Below are 23,735 nucleotides of genomic sequence, written 5' to 3' on the forward strand. Positions count from 1 at the left end.
CCTAAACAAGGACACCACTAGTAGTTACACTTGGAAAGGCAGGCTTAGAATTAAAATTACAGTCCTTTTATCTTTAAGGCTAGCAAATGTAATTTTAGTTTTTGGTGTAGATATCTGTTAATGGGAAATTAAATTTAAATTCTCTGTTTTCATCAAGCTATAAAGAGCTTTCTCTTTATTTAGAAACAGTTACTGTGCATACTCATGTATAACACTAGAAATTTAGGTCAAAAAATTTACCCCAAAAAACCTGAATCAGCTTATCCACAGGTCAGTGCAAGTACTATATCTTAACTCTTATTTTAAAAAAGGCACAATCCCCTGGTGAAAGGCAAGAGTATAATCTGCTCTGGAAGCACTAATCCCCTGCCCACTCTGTCATACGTCCAGCCTTAAGATTGAGCCTGCTGGAATTTTGTATGTTCTTTGGCATTGTTTTCTTTTGCTTCATCCTTTAGGTTCTTTGTTCTGTGTCCCTAAGATTTACCCTCAACTTATCTATGGGTCATATCAAAATACACAATTTTGGCCCCAAAACATGTCATTGACTTCTACATGAGGTTGACTTATACTTGAGTGTATATGGTAAGTATGGCACTAATATTCCATATTTTAACAGTATCCATAGTAAGAACACACTTAGTAGTGTCTTTTAATGAAGTAAGTTTTCCAAATATATCAAAGCAAACATCTGCAGCTTCAGTTAACTATGGTGATGGCTTTAGCGTTCTCTTCTAGTATATTAGTGTTCATCTGAAGGCTCAGCTCCTGCATTAATTATGTGCAGTCTGCAACTTTAGTTAATGATGGTGATGGCTTTAGCGTTCTCTTCTAGTATATTAGTGCTCATGTCAAGGCTCAGTTCCTGCATTAACTTGGAAACAGACTCTTCCCCATCTCCTGCTGCAGCACATGCCACTGTTCCTTCCGTTGTAGCAGAGAACTCTTCAGAAGGCTTAATAATAGTCACTCCATAGCCATTGTTATTGTGAATATGATTGTTTTTCATCCTTAGCTTAGGAAGTGGAAGGACCTGTTAAGGAATCAAAATTTTGTTTATGAACACTTGTCTTTTGCAGTTTAGTCAATTTATTCAGCTTTACATCCCCCTGCTTCTACCTCTCTTCCAAAGCATTATTAAGAGTTGCAATCCACAATGATTTACCTTAATATTAATGCCACCAAGTTTACTACCAGAGGGGTCACAGGTTCTAAACTTATTGCAGTGGTGAATGTTATTACCCTCCAAAATAGCTGTGCTTCCTGGATATAACTCAACTCCAGCACCCTGAATGCAAAAAGCAAAAACAAAAACAAAATCCCTCTTAGTTTAATGTTACTGTGACCGACAAGAATAACTGTTCACTGCAGAATGTCAATGTTTTGCATGAGCAAAAAGAAACTGCTATGAAGCATCTAGCACTGTGATTATCAATTTAGAGAAGAGCTTTTTTGAGGGATATGGATCCAAAACACATTGCAGAACTAATGTAGTTTGAGACTGCTTTACTTGCCCTGGCTGAATGCTAGGAAATTCTGGGAACTGTACATTTGGGTGATATTTAGCCTTCTCTATCAGAGAGCTCTGGTGCCAAAATAAAGTACAATTCCCAGGATTCCCTAGCACTGAGCCAGGGCAGTCAAAGCAGTCTCAAACTGGATTATTTCTGCAGCGTGTTTTGGACCTCAGAATGATAGGAATGAGGATTGTGCACCTTGGCTGTTAATTGTTAAAACATATGTTGTAGAAACTAGACAGAAGTATAAGCATGCAACATATAAATAATCTGAAATCTCTAAATACTTGGCAAGCGGAGGCCTATGTAACAAATTACATATGGCCTCTTCTGACAACTATCAGTTACCTATTAGTAAGTATGAGGTGTAGGTGAAGAGAATGGTGACTATTTCCAGTTTTTTAAAACCCTGATTTTAATCCACTTTGCACCATCAGAGTGCCATATGAGCACTGTAGAAATAATCCAAATTGGCACCACTTTCATTGACATTGCTCAATGCTGTGGAATTCTGGCAACTGTAATTTGTATAGTGGCACTAGAGCTGACAGAAAAGGTCAAATGTCTCGCAAAACATCAATTACCATAATAATAATAATAATAATAATAATAATAATAATAATACATTTATTTATATAGCACTGTAGAGGTTAAAGAGGTGCCAAACTGGATTATTTCTGCAATGTGGATGCAACCCAAGTTGGAAAAATGAGAGGCACAACTCAAATAGGGAGTGCAATGATAGAAAACCAATGGAGTTACACAGACTTTGATTAGAGATAGGAAACAGAATGATCAGTCCAATTGAAAACATATACAAGCCAAAGAATGGAAAGGAAGCTGCATTGAAAATCTCCTTTAGTAGTCATCCTGCATTTAATAGGGAGGCCTCCTCATATTTAGGGTGGTCTTTTACTAAAATATGTTACACAATTTTAGAAAGCCTAGAAAAATCTGAAATTTGTAAAGCATCTCTGTGTAGTCAAATTTTTGCAACATGAATTTCCCCCTTCCAATAAAAATATATACACATATCTGGAATTAAATAGAACTAAATTCTGAACAATCCATATTTTTTGTAAGTATACTCACTGTTTTATGCAAACATTTTATACTCATACATACATATTGCATCATATGCTGAACTGAAAGAGTACCTGAGCTCCAGTAATCTCGCTGTTTATAACTGTCAAAGAAGCTCCTGCAAATACACAGATGCCAGTTCCATCACACTTCAGTACACAATTCTCCAAAGCTGTGTGTCCGGATTCTACGACTACAATACCGTCAACAGTCCCTTGTTGTATTAAGGTAATATTCATTAATTTCACATTTTGGGCCCTGGATACTACAAAGCTCTCATGATCAGGCTCTGAAGTAATTATAATTTCCTCTGGTCTTCCAGCTCCTAAACAAAATAGGATATTTTAGTTATTAACACTAGGTCTCACTCCTTTTAAAGTGATTATTTGCTATTTCAAATGATTGTGCAGTGCTGCACATTGCCACAATTGCTTCACCTGTACTATGTATATTATGCTTCATGTACATGATGTCTCTCCAACAGATAAAAACAAGAACTGCCTTGACAGAAAACTTTAAATGATTCGTGTTTTAATCAGCTTTCCATCTGTTAAATTTTTTTACCTTTTCTTAATCTGTTCATTAAAAATCATAGCAGCTGCTTCTAATCTGGTAACTGTAAATAGAATAGAAAAAAAAGATAAATAATGACCTTTAATAATAATATCTTCAGTTAACATTGAAAGGCTTGCTGCCTTATATTCTCCAGGGAAGAGAAGGACATGATCTCCACTATAACAGCTGTCCAAAGCAGAGTTTAAGTTATCATGTTGTTCAGTAAGTATATTGGAAGATAAGTCTCTAACCTGGATATATGAGAGAGAGAGAATGTGAAAAAGGGGAATTACGTCAACATCAAAAACTGTTACAACTCCATTTATAAATCAGAAATGAGTAATTATTTGAAAAATACATATAATTTAATTATAAACACTACAGTCACAATAAAGATATTCTGAAATCACTGACTGTGACAACAAAATATCTTATCAACACAAAAATACTGGTCTTTATCTCCTTTGCCAACCAGACTGAGTCTGCTGTTAGGTAGAACAATTCTGCACATTATAGCTAAGGAAAGTTAGACACTACATAGCTTGAGGAAGGGAGAGAAGAGATAGAAAGAAGAAGAAGAACAGGAGGAGGAGGCAGCAGAAGCAGCAAACAGCATGGGCAATCAGCCACTTGGATGCTTCTGTATATGAATAATTCCTTACCATTTCTTCTGTCATGGTTTTTGCAACAATATAAGTTATAGTTTTTTTGTCTTCTCTGTGTCCTTTCCTTCTTTTCAATATCCTTGGGGTAACAGGTCCATGAACCCTGAAATTGAAAATGAACTCTAAACTGCAATTATTTTTAAACAAAGCATTCTGTGGATGTATATTAAGCAAGCTAGCCTCAAGTACACATACCACTCTATTTGTTTCAGATTTAAAAATATGCAGATATTTAGGACTGAACAATGTCACTATAAAAAATGAACATGCCAGGAATGTCTGGCACTAGAAACCCTGAGAATGAAACCAAAGAAGAATGCTAAACCAACCAGCATGCCAAAAGATAATGTGAAGAACATCCTCATGGAACTTAAAGACAAAATGGAAAAAAAGAGATTTGCATCACTAAACCTGAATAATTGCGAACCAGAGGAACTTTGGAATGAAGCCAGGTATATTGTCAGAGAGGAATATAGAAAGACACTATCTGTAACCAAAAAGAAAGATATGCCTCAATAGATTGCAGATGAAACTCTTCAAACAGTCAAGGATATAAGACAAAACCAAAAAATGTGACAGAAATAGAGCCAAAACCCTGGATACAACTGTTCAACAACTTGTGTGCAGAGATGAAGACAACTACTATAATAATCAAGGTAATGAAATAGCAGCAGAAACAAAGAAAGAACAAGAGACTTCTTCCACAAGATCTAAGAGATCAAAGGGAAATTTAAACCAAGAGTGGGGATGCTTTACGACGACCAACAGGGGAACATATTGCATTCTCAAATAGAACTATAAAGAAGATGGGAACAATACACTGATGAACTGTATAAAAGAGATGAAAGAATGACAGAGACATTTAAAGAAGAAACATACAAAGACAAACCCCTATTTTTAAAAAGTGAAGTATAGGCTGTACTCAGAAATAAATCACCATGAACAAATGGCACACCAACGGAACTGCTTCGGTTCATAGAGACAGAATCCACTCTAGTCTTAACTACAATCGGACAACAAATGTGGAAAACATAACAATGGCCCACAGATTGAAAATGCTCAATATGCATTCCAATCCTCAAAAAGGGGGACAACAAGAATTTCAGTAACCACGGGACCATCCCACTATTTCCCCCTGCATACAAAGTGATGCAAAACATTCTGCAATAAGGAAGCTTACTGTATATAGAACAAGAAATGCCAGATGCCCAAGGGTTCAGGAAAGGAAGAGACACCTATGGTTCATAGAATAAATATGTGTTGGATAGTAGAATGCAGCAAAGAATTTCAAAAGGAATTCAGTGTATGCTTCATAGATTACAAAACCTGTAATTGCATAGATCATGAAAAGAATAGGTTGCTTATTTGTAACTGTGGTTGTTTGAATGGTCATCTGTGCCTTCACACAAATGAGTATGCGCCTGTTCAGAAACTCTGGAGGAGAACAGATGGGCAGGAAAGGGTGGCAAAACACCACCCCTTTCTGCCCCACATAATTGTTGCAGTGACTGTATGGTGCCGGCAACGATGCGCCCCAAAAAGGAGCCACAAAATACAGGTCCTATCTGTGCTGCTGTCAAGGTGGCAATAGCGCCATGGAGCAGCGGTGCATCATCCCTCGTGTGGCACGCCGATTAGAGGCAGCACATAAGGGACATCATTGAAGCATGCACCATCTAAATGCAAGTGTGTCAAAATGGTGCAAAGAGAGCACGGAGCATACAGATATTCCACGCTCCCAAACCTAAATCTTTGTACCGGGCTTCTGTTTCTAGATCTGAGTAGCTTTGACAGTTACTCCTTTCCCCCTCTCCTACTGCACATGTTCCAACCACCAAACTACTATTAGCTCAAAGTCCACGAATAATAAATGAACAGGGACCCAAAACTAGGGTGCTAAGGCGTGTCTGTGTGAGGGCAGAGATGAGCACTTGAAGAATCAGTTACAAATACACAACCTGTTCTTTTCATGATCTATGCAATGAAGCAAACGTCCCAGAATATGGTGCCAATGTCTAAATATAGGAAAATCTGCACATCTTGAGTTCTTAGAAAAGAGATGACCACTGCCATACATTTGGTGAACAACCTTAGTGCCATGGAAAGACTGACTAGGAGAACCTTGTACTGATATAAGTCCCATCACAACCTCTGTTGTAAAATGAAGGTACTTCTGATCTTGTGTTCTGATTCCCATATGAAAGTACGCATCCCATAGGTCTATAGATGAAACCAATCCTCCTTCCTGAGGAATGATGGAATGGAATGAAGTGTCACCATTTTGAACTTGTGTGGTGATACGTATTTGTTAATGCCACGTACATCCATGATGGGACGAAGACCTCAGTCTCTAGTTTTTTGTGGGTTTTTCAGGCTATGTGTCCATGTTCTAGAAGAGTTTATTCCTGATATTTCCTCAGCATCTGTGGCTGGCATCTTCAGAGAGACTTCAGTTTCTCTTTGGGAGCATGAAATACCATGGTAAATATCCATCTTTCTTGCCATGAGCTAGCAGTTTTTCTATGGCACTTTCTGCAACAGAGCAGAAATCTCTTCTATCAAAGGCATGGATGGAGGAGTGTCACAGAATATGCCGAATGCAATACTTGAGATCTCTATAGTATAACCCAGCCATATGATGGTTAATGTACAAGAATCTGTGGAGATGTTTTGTCAAGTGGAATAATAGCAGAATAGTCTGGAATCCTGAGATAGAATTGGCTGCAGCGTTATCTGATCCAAAAAGTCAAAATGTGGATTTGGAATATGTGTATGATTCTTAGATACCATTGGTTGAAAACATTGGCGGGGTACAGACCGCCCCTTTGGGGCGGCCTGCAGCTGCTCCATTGAGGCACGGATTGGGGCCAGGGCAGCCACAACGCTTTTCGGGACCAGGGAGAAGCGGAAAATGCTGCTCCTCCCTAGTCCCGAAAAGGGGTGTCCTTGGGGCTTCGTGCCCCAGGACACCTCAGGAGCCACAGCCAGGAGAGAAAGGCACCGCTTGGCTCCTTTCTCCCAGCTTCATTCCCACAGCCGTTTGGTGGCTGCAGGAAAGAGGTGCTCCTCCAGAAGGAGCTCCATTTCGGAGCTCCTTCCAGTGCCGTGCCCAGGCCGCCATAAGCAGCCTGGGACGGTGCAAGGGCGTCACACACGCGCCATGCTGTGCCGTTTGGAGGCGATGCGCATGTGGACGGGAAGCCGCCATGATTGCATCCTCATCACGTGCGAAAGTTAGGGCTCATGTGGGCAGAGCGCCCCGGGGCAACCCTAGCACATGACGAGGACGTCACGTAAGGCCCATCTGGACAGGGCCATTGTTACTTATATTGACGTCTTTGTGGAAAAGATTATTGTTGTGATGTTATATGGGAAGGCAACATTGATCTGGAATATGTAGATGATTGTCATTACCCCTGAGATATGTAAGGATGGTACTGTTGCTTCTGGGTTCCAAAACCCATCTTTTTTCCCAGTTAGACTTGCCTTACAGAGGTGATCGAAAGATTAATCAGTCTTGCTGTCATAGACATAATCACCATTAAATGGCAGATGCTTTACTTTCCACTATGTGTCTTCTAATAGGCCAGTTGATCTCAGCCAAGCATATCTTCTCAGAGCTATTGCACCAGACATTACTTTAGCTGCACAGTCTCCAGTATAATGAGCAGACTGTATTTGTTGTGTGGCCAATAGATGTGAGGAATAAAAGATAACATTTTATCCCAGAGGAAACTTTGATAAGCTCATATGCGGACTGTAAATTTTCCACTCTCACAGTCAGTGCTCTTGAAGAGTAGAATTTCTTTCGAAAGATATCCAACCTCTTTCTTATCTACTGGAGCCGAATGTGATGTGTTGCCTGATTTTGATTGTGATCTCTATGGATTTAAGTGTTGGATACATAACCAAAAAAGACACTCCTTCAGGTTAAAGACTTATCTGCCATGTGGTCCTCTTCTCTTTCTACTGTCCTCTGCCTTTCCAGCACGATTGTCTTTTCTAATGATTCATGCCTTCCCATGAAGAGGCCAAAATACAACAGTCTCAATTTAGTCATCCTGTCTTCCAGGAAGAATTCAGGCTTTTTGGCCACTCATGGTATCTTCAGCACTCTTCTCCAGCCCAACGTCTCAAATGAGTTTTCTTCCTATCCAGCTCTCACATCCATACATGGAGATGGGGAATACAATGGCTCGAATGATCCTCACTTTAGTGTTCAGAATTATAGCTTTGCATTTTAGGATCTTGTCTAGTTCCTTCATAGCTGCCATTTCCCATTCTTAATCTTCTTCTGATTTCTTGACTGCAGTTTCTGTTCTGGTCTATCTTTGATCCAGGGTATGGGAATTCTTTGAGTATTTGAATTTTCCCATTGTCCAAGTTGTAGCTCTTCTGTGGTCATTATTTTTGTTTTCTTAATGTTCAGCATTAGGCTTGGCACTTTCTTCCTAAACCTTCTTCAGTTATTGTTCAACTTTTATACTGTAAGAAACTTCAAAATTATCATGGAAGCTTCCTTTTCCAAGTATGTTTATTTATAATCCATATTTTTGGCAATGAAAGCAGAAATTATTTTAAACACATCCCAATACATTTTTTGTTTAAAGTGAAATTTGATTTACCGGTATGGTCCTTCCATATATTATCCTGGAATATATGTACAAAACCAGAAGAAAAAAGCATGTGGCTAGTACAGAAATAGTGAGCTCAAACTGCTTTTCATTGGCTATATAATATGCTGCTAGGGCTGAATCTACACTACAGAAATAATGCCGTTTGATACCACTAACTGCTATGGCTCAATGATATGGAATTTCAGAATTTTGTGAGCTATTTAGCCTTCTTAGTCACAGCTCTGATGCCACAAGAAATCTACAAATGCTACAAATCCCAGGATTCCATAGGATGGAGCTGTGGCAGTTTAAGTAATATTAAACTGAATTATTTCTGCATTGCAGATTCAGACTAGGAGGCCTCTGATTGGAGAAGGGAGGCTCCCAGCTCCCCTATTTCAGATCCATCAACTGGAGATGCTTGGGATTAAAGCATAAGGGTGCATGGAAAAAATGTGTTCAACCAATGGTTATGGAACTACCTTTCTAAGAAAATCAGCAATCTACTACAAATCTAAAACAATTGGATGAATCTTACTAGCATTACAAGAACATATACCACAGTTACTCAAGAATATGGGGCTCTGAACCAGCTGCTGTGATTCCAATTTTAACAGCCTATAAACATCTAAGGCTGCAGTCTAATAGCCACTTACCTTGCAGTTAATCCCAGGAACTAGTAGTGAGCAGACACATATAGGACTGTTATGAAATTTAGTACCAAGATGACTATATTTACAATTAATAAACAAAATGATAGACATTAAAAGCAAATATTCGAACAGCAGTCAATATCATTTTACTTTAACAGCCCATTGTTGTTTTTAAAATATATGGCAAATGAAATTACCTTAGACGTAATTCTTCCCATATTTTTAATAATCCACATATCATTATTAATTCATAATATTTTTTCCAACATTCAATTGCTTCTTCTGGTGTCGGCTCTTCTTTAATATTACTTTGGTAATGAATCAATTCCAAATGCATGCTCTTGTACTTTTCAAGATTTCTTATAAAACGATGAGCAATTGGAGCAGGAATAATCCCATTCTGAATATCACACCAACTATGAAGAGTTAACAAAATTAGAACATCTCCTTTTGAAGCTTTATACAAGAAAATTGAGTCTCCATTCTTACAAACTGTAGATGAGATGACATAAATGCAAAATTTATGGCAATTTAAAAGCTATGGGAAGAAAAGAACAGGTTGCATACCTGTAACTGTGGTTCTTTGAATGGTCATCTGTGTCCTCACACAATTGGGTTTTGCGCCTGTGCAGAGACTCCACTCGGAGAGCTGAAAAACTGAGCAGATTGGTGGGAAGCCCCTCCCCTTCCCGTATACTGAGCATGCATAATCCCACCAATCTTGCTCCTCCTTCAGTTTAAATCCACCACAAGAAATCAGCAGGGACCTGACTGAAGGGAGGTCGGGTGGGTTTGTGTGAGAGCACAGATGACCACTCGAAGAACCACAGTTACAGGTAAGAAGCCTGTTCTTCTTCTTCGTGGTTTCTGTGCCTCACATATGGGTGACTAAAAAGCTTATCTGTGGCAGGTGGGAAGGCAACTGGAGAATAGAAGAGAGAATGGCATGGTCAAAGCTGCCATCCCAACGAGACCTGGAATCAAGCTGGTAATACTAGATAAATGTGGAAGGCTGAGACCACGAAGGGAGGCACAGACATGTCAAGGGAGTGTCAATCTTTTGGAGTGACTGTTGTTGCGGTGGTCAAAAACAGAGAGAAACCATTCTTGCAGCGGGCAGAATCTGAGGCATGCTAAGTAAGTCATGTTCATATTAGAGGCCATTGGGCCTAGAAGACGTTGGATGTCTCTCGCTATATGAAAGTCCATGTGGAGGACAGATTGAAGATCGGCCCAAAGGGCTTCCACCCATCTGATAGGTAAGTAGGCTTGAGCCATGACAGAGTCCAGAGACATGCCTATATACTCTATCACCTTAACTGGTTGCAAGATAAACTTGGAGGGATTCACTGTGAGGCTCAAGTTGGTGAGAAGAGAGGGAGAGAGTAGTGTGGATGTCTTGAAACAACTGCGTATGAGAGGATGACACCAGCAGCCAATCGTCCAAGTAAGGAAAAATCTTGATCCCCTGAATGCGCAGATAGGAGATGACCACTGCCATGCACTTCATGAACACCCAAGGGATGATGGAAAGGCCAAAGGAAAGGGTGGTATATTGAAAGAGATCTCCATCTACTTCAAAACACAGAAATTTGCGATGTTGAGGCCGGATGGTGATGTTAAAATCAGCATCTTTCAGGTCGATCGATGCGAACCAATCCCCGCAATCAAGGAAGGGAAGGATGGATTGAAGGGTCACCATCTTGAACTTGCGTGGAGTGATGTAGCGGTTGACACCCCTGAGACTGAGTATGGGAAAGAATCTGCCATCTCTTTTTGACACTGGAAGTATTTGGAGAAATAGCCACCCATCCTGCACCTGTCCGGGATGCACTGAATGGCACTTTTGTCAAGAAGGGAGGAGATCTCCCCTTGGAGAGGAGGGAAAGATGGGGTAGAACATAAAACGCCAAGAGGTGGAATATTTGCAAACTCTATGGCATAGCCCAGGCATACAATGGTGAGAACCCAGGTACCTGTGGAGAGGGACCTGGAAAGGCTGGTGGAGATAATGGTGGTGTCCTTGAAAAGCTGTTAAAAGCAGGCTTTTAAGGACAATGATTTCTTGGAGGATTGTGACTGTTGTTGTTGTCTTTGCTGGTAGGGTAGCGTTGTTTGTAAAATCATCTCAAGGACTGTTGAGAAGATCCCCTATATTGAGTGGAGCCAACAGATCGGGATTTGGAATAGTTGGAAGAGGTAGGCCGAGAACACCACTGCTGCTTGCGGTATTGTTGTTTCTGGTCAGTGACAACTAGCCTCTTGCCTGTAAGGCAGGCTTCGGCCAGGGTATACAAAGAGTCAGTCTTGGCTGCAAAAAGGCCTTCACCTTCAAATGGCATGTCCTCTATGTGTATTTTTTAGCTTCATTTGTGAGGTCAGTGGACATAAGCCACACATAATGAAGGAGCGCAACTGCACCCAAAATAAATTTGGCAGCACAATCCTCCAAGTGCCTAGCAGAGTGAATTTGTGGTTCACCAAAGAGAGGGCCTCAGTATAGAAATCTAGGGCAGCCACCTTCTGATCCTCAGGCAAGAATGAAATGAAAGCTGCCATTTTATTCCACAGGAATTTTTGATAGGCACTCATGCAAGCCTGCATGTTACCAAACTTGGCAGACAGGGCAGCTGAAGAGTAAAAGCAATGCCCAAAGATGTCAAGGCGTCTACCTTTCTGGTCAACTGTGGCAGAGTGTACCTTACCAGAAGACTTAGATGTAGATTCAACCACCAGTGAATTTGGAGTAGGGTGGGTAAAGAGGTAAGGTGCAGTGTCAGGCTGAACTTTGTAAAGGCCTTCGGTTTTCTTTTAAGCAGGTGGGGCAGAGGATGGTTTTGTCCAGGAGAGAGTTCATGACATCGGACAGTGATGCCAGAAAGGGCAGGACTGCTGGTGAAACTGCAGTGGAATCAACAATTTGAAATACAGGATCCTTTGCTGGTTGAGGAGGAGCTTTGACTTGCAGACCTCTGGCCCAAGTCATTCTCTGGACAACATCAAAGAAGAGCTGCACATCCTCATTAGGTGATTGAGGTGTAGTGTTAGTGTCTTCAACTTTCTCTTGGGGTGACATGATAACAGGGGAAGGCAAGCCTGGTGACAACTCAGTGTCATATGCTGACTCTTCAGTCGACTGTGGAGAAATTGCTGGAGTAGAAAGCTGAGAAGCCTGCATGGTGGTAGGAACAAGCGCAGACTGAGGCAGCAACATCATGAACACAATTGGAATCGCTGCAGGAATCGAGTTGGAATCGATGTCAACAATGGAATTTGGGCCGTTGGCTTCACCACTGGGACTAGGGACAGTGGTGGCCAAGACACCGTAGCAGTAGTGTGAGGCAAAGGCAAGGGCACCTTGGTGGTATCATAATACAGTCGGGATTCAAGCTGGGACCGATGAGCACTGTATGGAGAGCTAGATCGAGACTGAGAGCAAGGTCAATATCGAGAGGAAGAATCATAATAAAGCTCTCTGTGGTGGTAGTGATCTCTGGTAAGAAGTCTGGTGTTCCCGCCAGTAATCCTTGGCTCAATATTGGTCAATGTATGATGCCAAGATGTATGGCAAATCTCTATAGCCCTGCCTTGAAGATAATGTCAAGGGGTCAGCACGAACCCATGGTGGTGTTGGGGAGTAATGAGAGTGAGTTGGAGACACTTCATGGCGTTGAGGTGAAAATGACAGTTGGTAAGCCAGAGCAATGCAAAGATCTACAACGGCACCGAGGCAGGTATCAGTGGCAATGGAGAGACCAAATGCAACAGAGATGGAACAGACACTGAGGTCAATGATACCATGACACTCAGAGATGCTGAGGTCAAAATCCCCGATGTCAAGTCTCTACAGGAGACCGAGATGGGGGGTTGAACACCTGGTGTTGGCTGCAATGTTGGGAGCAAGAAGGCCATAAGACTCTCCAAAGAACTTGCTGCTGTGGAGACCGACACAGAGATCCGAGTAGTTGTCAGGGTCGAAGAAGCAATCAAGACTGAAGGAGGCTCAGTAGCAGTGGAAAACAGAATAAGTGCTTTAGATTTGTGTTTCCGCTGGCCTTCTTGGCATCATGGTCGCCAGACGCATTAGACCATCTTTTGGTCTTATGAGGTGGCTTCTCTTGAGAAGCAAAAGACACCTCCTGCAGTGAAGAGGGCTGAGCAGATGGCTGAACAACTTCCTCAGATATTGAGGAGATTGCCACTAAAGCGCTCAACACCGAGGGCCTTGATAGCAAAGAAGGCGAGGTCGACAATGGAACCTTTGGAGTCGGAGAAGTCAATGTCAAAGAAGAAGATGATGCTGTAGATGACTTGTGGGACAGCTTAGGGATTCTAGGGAGCTTGGAAATGGATATCAAAGCCAATGGATCAATTTGAGAAGAATACTTCTCAGCAAAAGAAAGCCATTGCTCCCAGCAAAAACGTTTAAGGTGTTGGGCCCTCTTGTGAATAGTTGTGTTGGTGAAAGAATGACAAATAGTCCAGTGTTCAGCAATGCAGCCCTCACCTAAACAAAAAAGGCATTTAGAATGTCCATCAGTGAGGGTCACCTTTCTATTACAAAACACACAGAGCTTACACAAAGATTTGGAAACCATAGGAGGTGCAAAAGCAAGGCACCCAGCCGGGTGGAGAAAAATAATAAAAAACCTCACTTCAAGCTCTGTAAGGTCAATGTTCACAAGAAAAAGACAAAAAAGAAAGAAACAGTAATTCTACTGTACAGGAGAGGACTCAGTGAAGAGCAGTCTGAGAGGCGTGTTTCTCTTGCGGCGGACGAAAGAGAACTGAATGATGAGCTAGAGTGGCGAGATTGGACATGTTCAGTACATGGGAAGGGGGGGCTTCCCGCCAATCTGCTCAGCTTTTCAGCTCTCCTAATGGAGTATCTGTGTGGGTGCAAAACCCAGTTGTGTGAGGCACAGAGACCACGAAGAAGAACCTGTTTTCCCACCCAAGTGAGAGAGGAAGCAATTACAGAAAAAATGGGAGGGGGGAATGCAGTGCTAGCACCTTTTATATACAAAAACTTTAGAGTATAATGTAAATATAGACTTTAGAATATAAAACACACTACACATAACTTGGTTAGGCATAAAAAATACGTTTTATATGTTGAAAGTGCTGTTTATTCAGAAAAAAATTATAAACTGAATTTTTTAAATTTTTATTTTTGTTATAAATAGAGCTTACAAGTTCCTGAACTATAAAGACCCTCTTTTGTTTTGCTAATTTATGAGAAGCAAGCAAAGAATCCTCAATAAAAATAGAAGAAATTGTCTGCATTAGTAAAACAAAGGTAATTAGTTATTTCTACTGGTTCCTCATATTGTCACACAAAAGTTAATACACCCATAAAAACAACTAGAAAAGTAAACCTAGGTCTGTGCAATGGGTGATACCTGGTGCAGGGGGCAGGACTTCTGGGGTGGGTGGGGCGTCTGGACCACTTAGACCTAGGGAGAGCTAGGGAGAGCCGGAGCAGCCTGGGGGAATGTCGGTGAAGGCTCGGGCATCTCTTGCAGGAGGAGAGCCCCACCAGGCAAGCCAAAACAATGCCCACGGAAGGCAGGGAGACAACCGCGTGTCACCCGCATCCTGGGGTGTCACCTCACTTCTGGGGTATCACCTGGTGCAATTCACACCCCCTCAGTAACTCTGCTGTGCCAAACAAAGCATGGACTTGGTTCATATTCCACCTGTTTTTTTTTTGGGGGGGGGGGTCATTTACACACCCCCAAAGTGGCCAGAAGCAGCAGCCTGATTTGGGACTGCAGTGGCACCCATTTTGGAAGCAGGACATGTGCTTTGGCTCTTTGACTAGGTACTGTAACCATCTATATGGTATATAAAATCTTACCAAAAAACTCTGTACTTACATAGTTTTAAGTGATTTGGGGCAGTAAATATGTGAAAACTATGTCTTAAATATTTATTCATAATTCTAAAACAAAAAGTTATAATCCATTTTTTTCAACTATTCCAGTTTAAAAAATGCTTCAGGAAGAACATCCCGCCACATTTTTCCAGGCTTTCCTCCCAGGTCTTCAAATCTCCATGAGGTGAGAATTCTGGCTTTGAACAGCACCACTTCAAAGTCAAAAGGGAAGTTTTCATATGATATTCCTTTATTATATGTGATATCAGAATATCAGGGAGGAGGCTTCTAGCCCAGCCGTCATAACATGTTAATATTCAAAGTAATAAAGTGGTTATTTGGTGACTTTTTAAAATTCTTATTCTTTTCTTGGTCAAATATTACTATAGGAGTTGCATTTCCTCCACTTTTTATGAAAACAAAGTCTGACAAAGGTACTTACATCTTAATTCTCCCTTCTATCCGTGCAGCATAAGTCTCACTATTTTCATCATCATCCCATTCTCTCCAAAGGAAGTCATCGAAAAACCTAAATGAGATGCACAATAACATGACCTTGATCTGTTACTTCAGAGTATCAAAGTATATTATACTGTAACATAGTTTAGAAGCTTTAATTGTTAAGAGACTTAGAACTTGGTAGGAGAGAAAAGAGCGAGGATAAGGGAAAGGCAATATAAAACTTCACAAACATGTTCTATAAGTACTTCTGTACAATACAGTCTAGAAGAATGCTTCTGCACAGGCTGCTTTCATTGTTAAAATCTTTTAACTTATCACTCATGCTGTCCTAGATATAGGATATTATTTCTTCACTATTCCTCTACTTAACCATCCTTTTGTGAGCAGTTTCTGGAAGATATGTGCCAGTTAAAATATCCTTCATCCTTTTATGTTTGTGTTTTCATTTTGCTTTGATTTGCTATAGTACAGTCGGCCCTCTCTTTACGCGGGGGATCCATTCCGGACCCCTCCGCCTAAGGCAAATTCCGCCTATGCTCAAGCTCCATTGGAAACAATGGTGCTCTTGCACAGTGGCGCGGTGGCACGGCGGTGCACAGGTGCCACGGGCGTGCACGCCCATTCAATTGAATGGGACGTGCCGTCCCTTCCGCCCCGCGTGCTCTCCGTCAAGTTGTTCTGAAATATTCTTAACAAGTACCGTAATTATTTTCCACTATTTCTGCCATGTTAAATAAACTGTTCCAAGACAGTCAGTGATCTCTGCAGGTGTCTCCCCATTTCTAGCTGCAGCAAGTGCTTCTGAATGTTTAGTTGTTCCATTGACTGATGGCACCAACTCCCAAGAGACTGTGAGCACAGCAGGTTAGAAAGCACTCAGAGCACATTTAGTTCCTAGACAACTGTGCTAATGAACCCGTGGCCTTCCAAATGTATTGTGCATGTGTTGTTTCTGACTTATGGTGACTCTAAGGCGATCCTATGATAAGGTTTTCTTGGCAAGATTTCTTCAGCGGAGGTTGCCATTGCCTTTTCCTGTGGCTGAGAGCATGCGACTTGCCCAAGGTCAGGATGGAGCATTGTGATGATGTGGTTGGAGCATTGAACTACAACTTTGGAGCCTTGGGTTCAAATCCCCGTTCAGCCAGGGAAACCCACTGAATGATATTGGGCAAGCCACACTCTCTCAGCCTCAGAGGAAGGCAAAGGGTCACCTTAGGATCACCATCAGTTGGAAATAATTTGAAGGCATACGACAACAAGCTATTCCCATCATCCTCTGCACAGGAACTGATGGGAATTGAAATCCCACAACATCTGGGCAGCCTGAGCACTTTTACATGGACTGAACCAAACAGAAAATAACATGAAATGACAATGGACAATAAAGAAGCTAGAACATTTTTATTATGATGAAGAGAGACCATTTTTCTGATCAGCTAGTACAGAATAAACACCAATTGGTATTTGTGCTTTTCAGCTTCTCCAAAATGATGGGATCAAATAGAATTTTTTGAAAATTATTTGGTTTGCTGCTTAGCTAATAGAAATATCACTCTTATAAACCAGCAGTAGGAATGTATTGAAAGAAGGCTTTCATGGCTGGCATCCATAGTTTTTTGTGTTTTTTTTTCAGGCTATGTGGACATATTCCAGAAAAATTTCTTCCTGACCTTTCGCCAGCATCTGTGGCTGGCATCTTCAGAGAATTCTTTGCCTGGAAAAGTTGGGTGTATATATACTGTGTGAGCCTGGGAATGCAGGAATGATTTGCATGTGTATTGTTCTGTGTTGATGGCTGGCCTCAGCCTGGGAGGCTAATGCAAACGAGGATTAATGTCTGCTAATTGGTGATCATTATCTGCTGGGAAAGCCCCTGACTCTGAATGGTTTCCCATTTGCATTTGCTGAGTCCTAATTTTGCTATTCCTCAGGACTGGTAGCCAAATTTTGTTCACTTTAAGGGTTTCTTCTTTCCGGTTGAAATTGTCCAGGTGTTTGTGGATTTCAATGGCTTCCTTGTGCATCCTGACATGGTAGTGATTGACATGGTCCAGCTCTGGAAGTTGCTATATGACATCTATACCAGCTCTAGCCAACAAAACCAGTAGTGAGAAATACCAGGAGTTATGGGCCAACAACATCTGGGAAACAACGATGCCCACTTCTGTTGTAAATATGAAGATTGGTTTAAAGACTGTACATATCTACTGAACCTCAATAGTCTTTAGTCATAAGTGGAACATAATGTTTAAATAATAGCTGTTGAATAATCTCAATTTTTTAAAAAAAAATTGTAATGAAATTTATAGGGTGACCATAAGTCAACAAGCAACTTGAAGGTACATATACACAAGAGACAGGATCATTATGAGTCAAAGCAACTATCAGATAATACAAAGCAAGTCACCTTAACGGTAAGAATCAAAGCAAGTGCTTGGGAGAATAATGGCCTGAATTCTGTTACCAGTCAATAATTGGTCTATTTGGGTCTATATTAGGTAGGACTAGCAATAGAATTAAGGCCACTTGCTTTGATCAATCAGATTTACCTATGTGTTTACCATTTAACAATTCACTGAATGGGTCTAATCTACTTGGGACAAACCAAGAGGATTCCATCTAACATTTCTGCATTTGCTATGGCTCCAAATGGAGATCAGTTGAGCACAGATGTGAAATAAAGTATTCTAGTTCCAGTTGCCCAGATAAAATAACACACGTGAACTTTTAGAGCTCACATGTCAAAGAAGGACTAAACCCAAATTACTAGTACATGCTGAGAGAATGCCAGAAATGTGCAATACCGTAATATGTATTTCAAATTTTTTCTTGGACCTTTGTACTTTCTAGCATATGTTGATTACCCAGAATCTATCAAATAACAATTTAAAATGTATGGAAGATGATCAGATGTTAGCTAACCATCACAAGAGTTGTTAGGTTTCTAGTATTTTAGGGCTCTGTAACCTTAGAAAGAAAAGAGGAAGTAGGCTCAGATCATGTAGCTATCTATCCCAGTGAATTCTGCATCATGGACTGGAAACAAATCTCCAAGGCCTCAACAAGCAGAGATCTTTCACATCACGTTTTACCTGGGATTTATTCAAAATGGACAATGGCAGGAACTATGAACAACATATGCCCTCGTCTTGGGCTAATATTTCTCCTAAAGTGCAATAACTGAGTTTGCAATTTCCCAGAAATATTTTGGCCCTTAATTAAAATCATTATTATATTTGGTTATGTATCTACAGTGTTTGTATTTTGGCACGTCCTTCATATTTACTACCCTGTTGAATACCACGTTGAAGAAAAAGCATACCTCACAATTTCCAAAGCCTTGGCTATGTCAGACACGGCACTATCTTGCCCCTGAACAGGATAGATTTCCAAAAGAGGCACATAATGATCCATTTCTTTCAGAACTTTATCAATGAAAGCTCTTGGAATATTGGCAATATTAGAGGAGAAGGGCTCAGCAATAGAGACAGAAAGTTTCAAGTTAGCAGAGGGATTCTGGGGCAGTTTGCAAGCAACCTAAAATGTAACAAAGAAATAAATCATTATTATGTAAAGAGAAATAAAGCATGTGTAGTTGTCAGTATGTTCAGAAATTTTATTTTTTTACGTAATATATGAAAAACCAATTTATAGGATATATCTGTATTCAACATACACTGGCTGGGAGGTTGTAAGATATGAAAGACGTTATGCTGATATTTCAGCAACTTAAGTCCCCCACAGGATTGCTCTGTTATACTGATGCAAATTGAGATGTTAAACGCCAAATTATTCTATAAATATATAAATAAAAATGTTATGGATTGGTTAACTTGCAAGGAACAAGAAGAACAGAAAAAAACAAGTGTGAAAAGCAACAGGGACAAAACAAAGATACAATTAAGTCAATATAAACACCAAGCAAGGGAAATTGAATAAGAAATCTTTCTTATGGGATAGGTCACTTTGGTCCAAAACACACAATCTGAGATTACTTTAACTGCCTTGGCTCGGTGCTAGGGAATCCTGGGAACTGTAGTTTACTGTGGCACCAGAGCTCTCTGACAGAGAAGACTAAATGTCTCACAAAACTACAGTTGCCAGAATAATTCCCTAGCACTGAGCCAGGGCAGTTAAAGCGGTCTCAAACTGGATTATTTCTGCAGTGTGTTTAGGACCTTTGTTAGCATTAACATCTCCTATTTCTCTCTGTGTGCTTATGATTGGCTCCTGGTTAATCCAGTCCATTGTTATTTCTAACAATGAATGGATGCAACACACATGAAAAAAAATGTGAACGCATGTGAAGAAAATAATTTCCACCTGAAAGTTTGAATTAGTTCATATACAATAATTAAACCACAATGACTGTATTTTTTCCTAATCATTTTAAGTTCAAATACTTCTCAGTTGTTGAGAAATTAAAGGTTTTGTTTAGTAAAGGTAAACAGAATAAGCACTTTGGCTTAGACACTGAGGGACCATGATACGTCTCCTCTCTCCCTCCCACAGCACTCCCTGTCCTCCTGCGCCTGACCCCACCATTGCCATGGAGGGGCAAGTAGAGAATGACCAAGTAAGGTCTGGCTATGTACTTTCAGTCAGATGTGCGACTATGCCATCTGCTAGGACCTCTGGGGGACACTTATGGAGATATACCTTCAGCATTGGGCATCTGCCAATAGTCACAGGGACAGATGGTTCTCAGCCATCCTACCACTTGCCTCCAACCAATACGTGGTCATGACTAAGGAAGGTAGTATGGAAAAGGTGGGTCTCCAGGAGGTTTGGATGGTTGTGCAGGGAGGTACAGACTCTGACCTCTGCAACCACAACAACAGCATCCCAACACATACAGGCAAAAACTGGACTTATGCCTGCTTTATGTCACCAACTAAAAGCCAGCCTTTAAATGACATTATGCTCTATTTATGACACTGGCCAATTTTCCAATGCAAAGCCACATCACTGGACTGGCCTGCATCCCATACATAATGCCATATGGAAAGCTAAAATGTCACTTCTTCAATTCAAGGGCATCATGATAAATATGACCGTGAAGTGGGCTTTAAATATTATTGCCCCACATATACTACTATACCTAGCCAGCATAGTTGGTGATGAAGGATGCTGTGAGTTGCCATACAATAACATTTGGAGGGCTGTGCAAATCCCACCCTGCTTTAGGAGTCATTCTCAAAATATAATCAAAATCAACACACAAGGTTACTGAGTGACAAGGCATTTTATATAGTAATATGCATATGCTGTAGTCAGTTCAGAGCTAAATTATATTCATTAAAATAGTTCCATTAAGCTGCTTTAAAACAGAATGCATACAGTATACTCTTATGATGGTTTACACACAATTAAGTCTCTGTTCAATTAAGCTTACAGTCTAGTTAAACCACTTAACTCCCTTCTTGCAGTGTTTTAACTCAGTAATGGAAATACTAGAATATTCAAAAACAAAGATTTGTAATATTTTCTGACACAAGGAAGCAGAAAATCCCCATGACTAGCAGCTATCTCTGCAACATTTAAAATTAGTCAAAAACTGTAGTTTCCTGAAAAGCAGTGTACTTTTAAAACTATTAATACATTTGTTACTGATCTCAGCAGTAAAATCAATACTAAACTTTGATTTTGTTACCTCAACAAGCACACCAAGATATGGTATGGGACTTTCTTCAGAAGTGACCAAAAAAAGGTCTGGATTGGTCTTCCAGATGCCAAGCCATTTTTCCTTCATCTTCATCTTTTCCAGAAGATATTTACTAATTGCCTCATGGGTGTCTTCTGCCTTTTACAGAATATAAGGGAGACATATATATTATCCAACTTATTCACTTTATTCAGTTTTATAAATGATTATTTTTCAAAATCTTTGTGTTATTTTACTCCAATACAGGATTGAGTTCTCTCAGTCTGTCATATGGGCAAAACAGACGGGCAGGAAAAAGCAGCTTGAAGCTGCCTTTTCTGAAAGTGATCTGAGTCCCCACCAACCAGACCACTGGCTCCCAAAGCAGCTGCAGTGCGCATGTTATGACCACATGCTTCAGGCTGCACCGCCGGGTACTGTTTTTTACTTCTCTCCCCCCCAATCCCTGCACACCATCACAGGAGTGATCCCATTGGAAGGCCATCCCTTTGATGTATGGTTTCTCTTTGGGGCATTGCCACGGCCCGCTTGGGTATGGCAGCTCCATCCCTTCTAAATGCACTACTGCAATGAGGCATTTATATGCACAATTAGGGTTAGGGTTTGGAAAGAGTGTCCCCTTGGAGCCACCCTGGCATCACTGTATTTAGATGTACAAGCAAAGGCACACACTTTCTGGGAAGAAGTGGAAAATAGTTTGGATTTTCTCCCCATAGCATGGCTTTGGAGAGGTTTTTGGGCGGCTTCAGGTTTTGCATCATGTAAATGCCTCACCTCGAAGCCGGCCGGACATTTGTTTATATTGACCATTTGTTTTGCCCCATAGTCACTGGAGCCAGACCAATACAGCTGGTAGTAAGATGAACACCTGTCATTCTGTAACAATTAAGTGTCAATTGATCCCTTTTTCTTCAAGGTAGTATAGTCCACCACAAAACTGCTCTCTTTGTTATAACTACCTTACATTTGAGACCATATGTCTCATACACCCAAAAATATGTCTAATTTATAAAATTATATAAAAAGGATAAATTATATTAAAAGGCACAAACTTGTGAAGAGCTATAAAGATTTATAAAACTGGTAGGCAAAAACATACAACAAACAGATTGCAACGCAAATGTAAGAAACTTTTTACTAGATGACACCAAGTCACTCTTATGCTCCAACTGAAGAACGTTTTCTATGTATTATTATTATTATTATTATTATTATTATTATTATTATTATTATTATTATCCTTTATTTATAAAGCGCTGTAAATTTACACAGCACTGTACATACAATCTTTTTAATTAGATGGCTAATTACTGGCTGAAATCTGATGACAACTGAAATGCCTCACATGCTTTAGCAGCTCCAGTGATGTAGCTGCTAAATAGTGTTTCTAGTCATCTTCTTTTTTGGAAATGCATATTATGACACACAGTTTAATTGGAGTAATGGTTGAAAATGAAAACGAAATGATCTTGTAGCCCCTTTTAAGGCTAAATGGAAAAAAGAACCTGGTAGCATGAACTTTTGTAGACTTGAATCTACTTGTTGGTGAGTCCAAAGACAGACCTATATAATCTGGTTGTGTGAGTGAATGTAAATTGACATTCAAAACCTTGTGGATATGGAGATGAGGTGACAAGTTCAGTTTTAACAATGCTAGTTGGGGAGTCGTACAAGCCATTGTATTTCCTGTTACCATGTATGGATGTGATTGCTAGACAGTTAAGAAAGCGGATAGGAAGAAAATTAATTCATTTGAAATGTGGTGCTGGAGAAGAGTGCTGAGGTTACCACGGACAGCCAAGAAGTCAAACAAATGGGTCTATAACAGATCAAACCAGAAATCTCTCTGGAAGCCAAGATGAGAAGACTGAGGCTGTCGTACTTTGGCCGCATAATGAGGAGGCATGACTCACTCGAAAAAACAATAATGCTGGGAAAGGTAGAGGGATACAGAAAGAGAGGAAGACCACATGCCAGATGGATGGACTCTATTAAGGAGGCCATGGGTATGATTTTGCAGGACCTGAGCAGAGCAGTGGAGCATCGGGAGTCTTGGAGATGTCTCATCTACAGGGTTGCCATGGGTTGAGATCGACTCGAGGGTGGATAACAACAAAAACAAAGCAGTACGCTAATTGGCCCCATGATCAAGTTGGGTATTTGGGCCTTGTAAAACTACAGATCTGGTGATTCCATGGGATGGGAGTCCAACCCTTAAAGTGGGACCCAGCTGCATTGTTTCTACACCACCAACTGCCCACCCTCAGCCTCAGTTCCTCTCCCCGCCACTAGGGGCAAACCTTGCAGCCCTGGAGGAGGCGGTCGCAGTAGAGCTCTACCATCTCCCTTCCGCTCAGGGTGTGCAAGTAGGAAGGGAACTGCGACGGAAGGGGCTGGGCCTCCTCCTCCTGCCTCCTTCTGGGCATTTGAGGTGGCCTCCTTCCCTCTGGAGACCCTCCTCCTCCTCCTTCCTCCTGGGGGGCACTTGACGCCATCGCTGCCTCTGCAACCCCACTGAGCCCCCTCTGGTCCGTTACAGGGATTCATCCGCCAGCCGGAACTACTTAGCCAGGGACAATAATAGCTAAATCCGTTACAGCCTCAGAACGTCCCGTGATCAGCCCCGTCTCCCTCCGCG

General features: G+C 40.9%; 1 protein-coding gene across 2 annotated transcripts; it reads right to left on the reverse strand.

Annotated features, from left to right (window-relative positions):
* Positions 1 to 277: 277 nt before the first annotated feature.
* Positions 278 to 23,651, reverse strand: LOC149316591 (testicular spindle-associated protein SHCBP1L-like). 2 transcript variants are annotated; one of them, XM_089518731.1, is made up of 10 exons: positions 23,398 to 23,651; positions 21,086 to 21,231; positions 18,755 to 18,969; positions 15,410 to 15,496; positions 9,287 to 9,505; positions 3,818 to 3,923; positions 3,253 to 3,406; positions 2,675 to 2,925; positions 1,166 to 1,288; positions 278 to 1,033 (listed from the first exon to the last, which is right to left on the reverse strand). In XM_089518731.1, the coding sequence occupies exons 1-10, from the start codon at positions 23,642 to 23,644 to the stop codon at positions 797 to 799; spliced, it is 1,785 nt and encodes a 594-aa protein (XP_089374857.1). In that variant the 5' UTR covers positions 23,645 to 23,651; the 3' UTR covers positions 278 to 796. The 2 variants fall into 2 exon arrangements, with proteins under 2 accessions (XP_089374857.1, XP_089374858.1); XM_089518732.1 differs by having other exon boundaries at positions 280 to 1,033; positions 21,086 to 21,235; positions 23,398 to 23,640.
* Positions 23,652 to 23,735: the final 84 nt, after the last annotated feature.

This window comes from Sceloporus occidentalis, unplaced genomic scaffold (genome assembly GCF_023333645.1).
Source record: "Sceloporus occidentalis isolate IW3139 unplaced genomic scaffold, rSceOcc1.0.p SCAF_3, whole genome shotgun sequence".
NCBI lineage: Eukaryota > Metazoa > Chordata > Lepidosauria > Squamata > Phrynosomatidae > Sceloporus > Sceloporus occidentalis.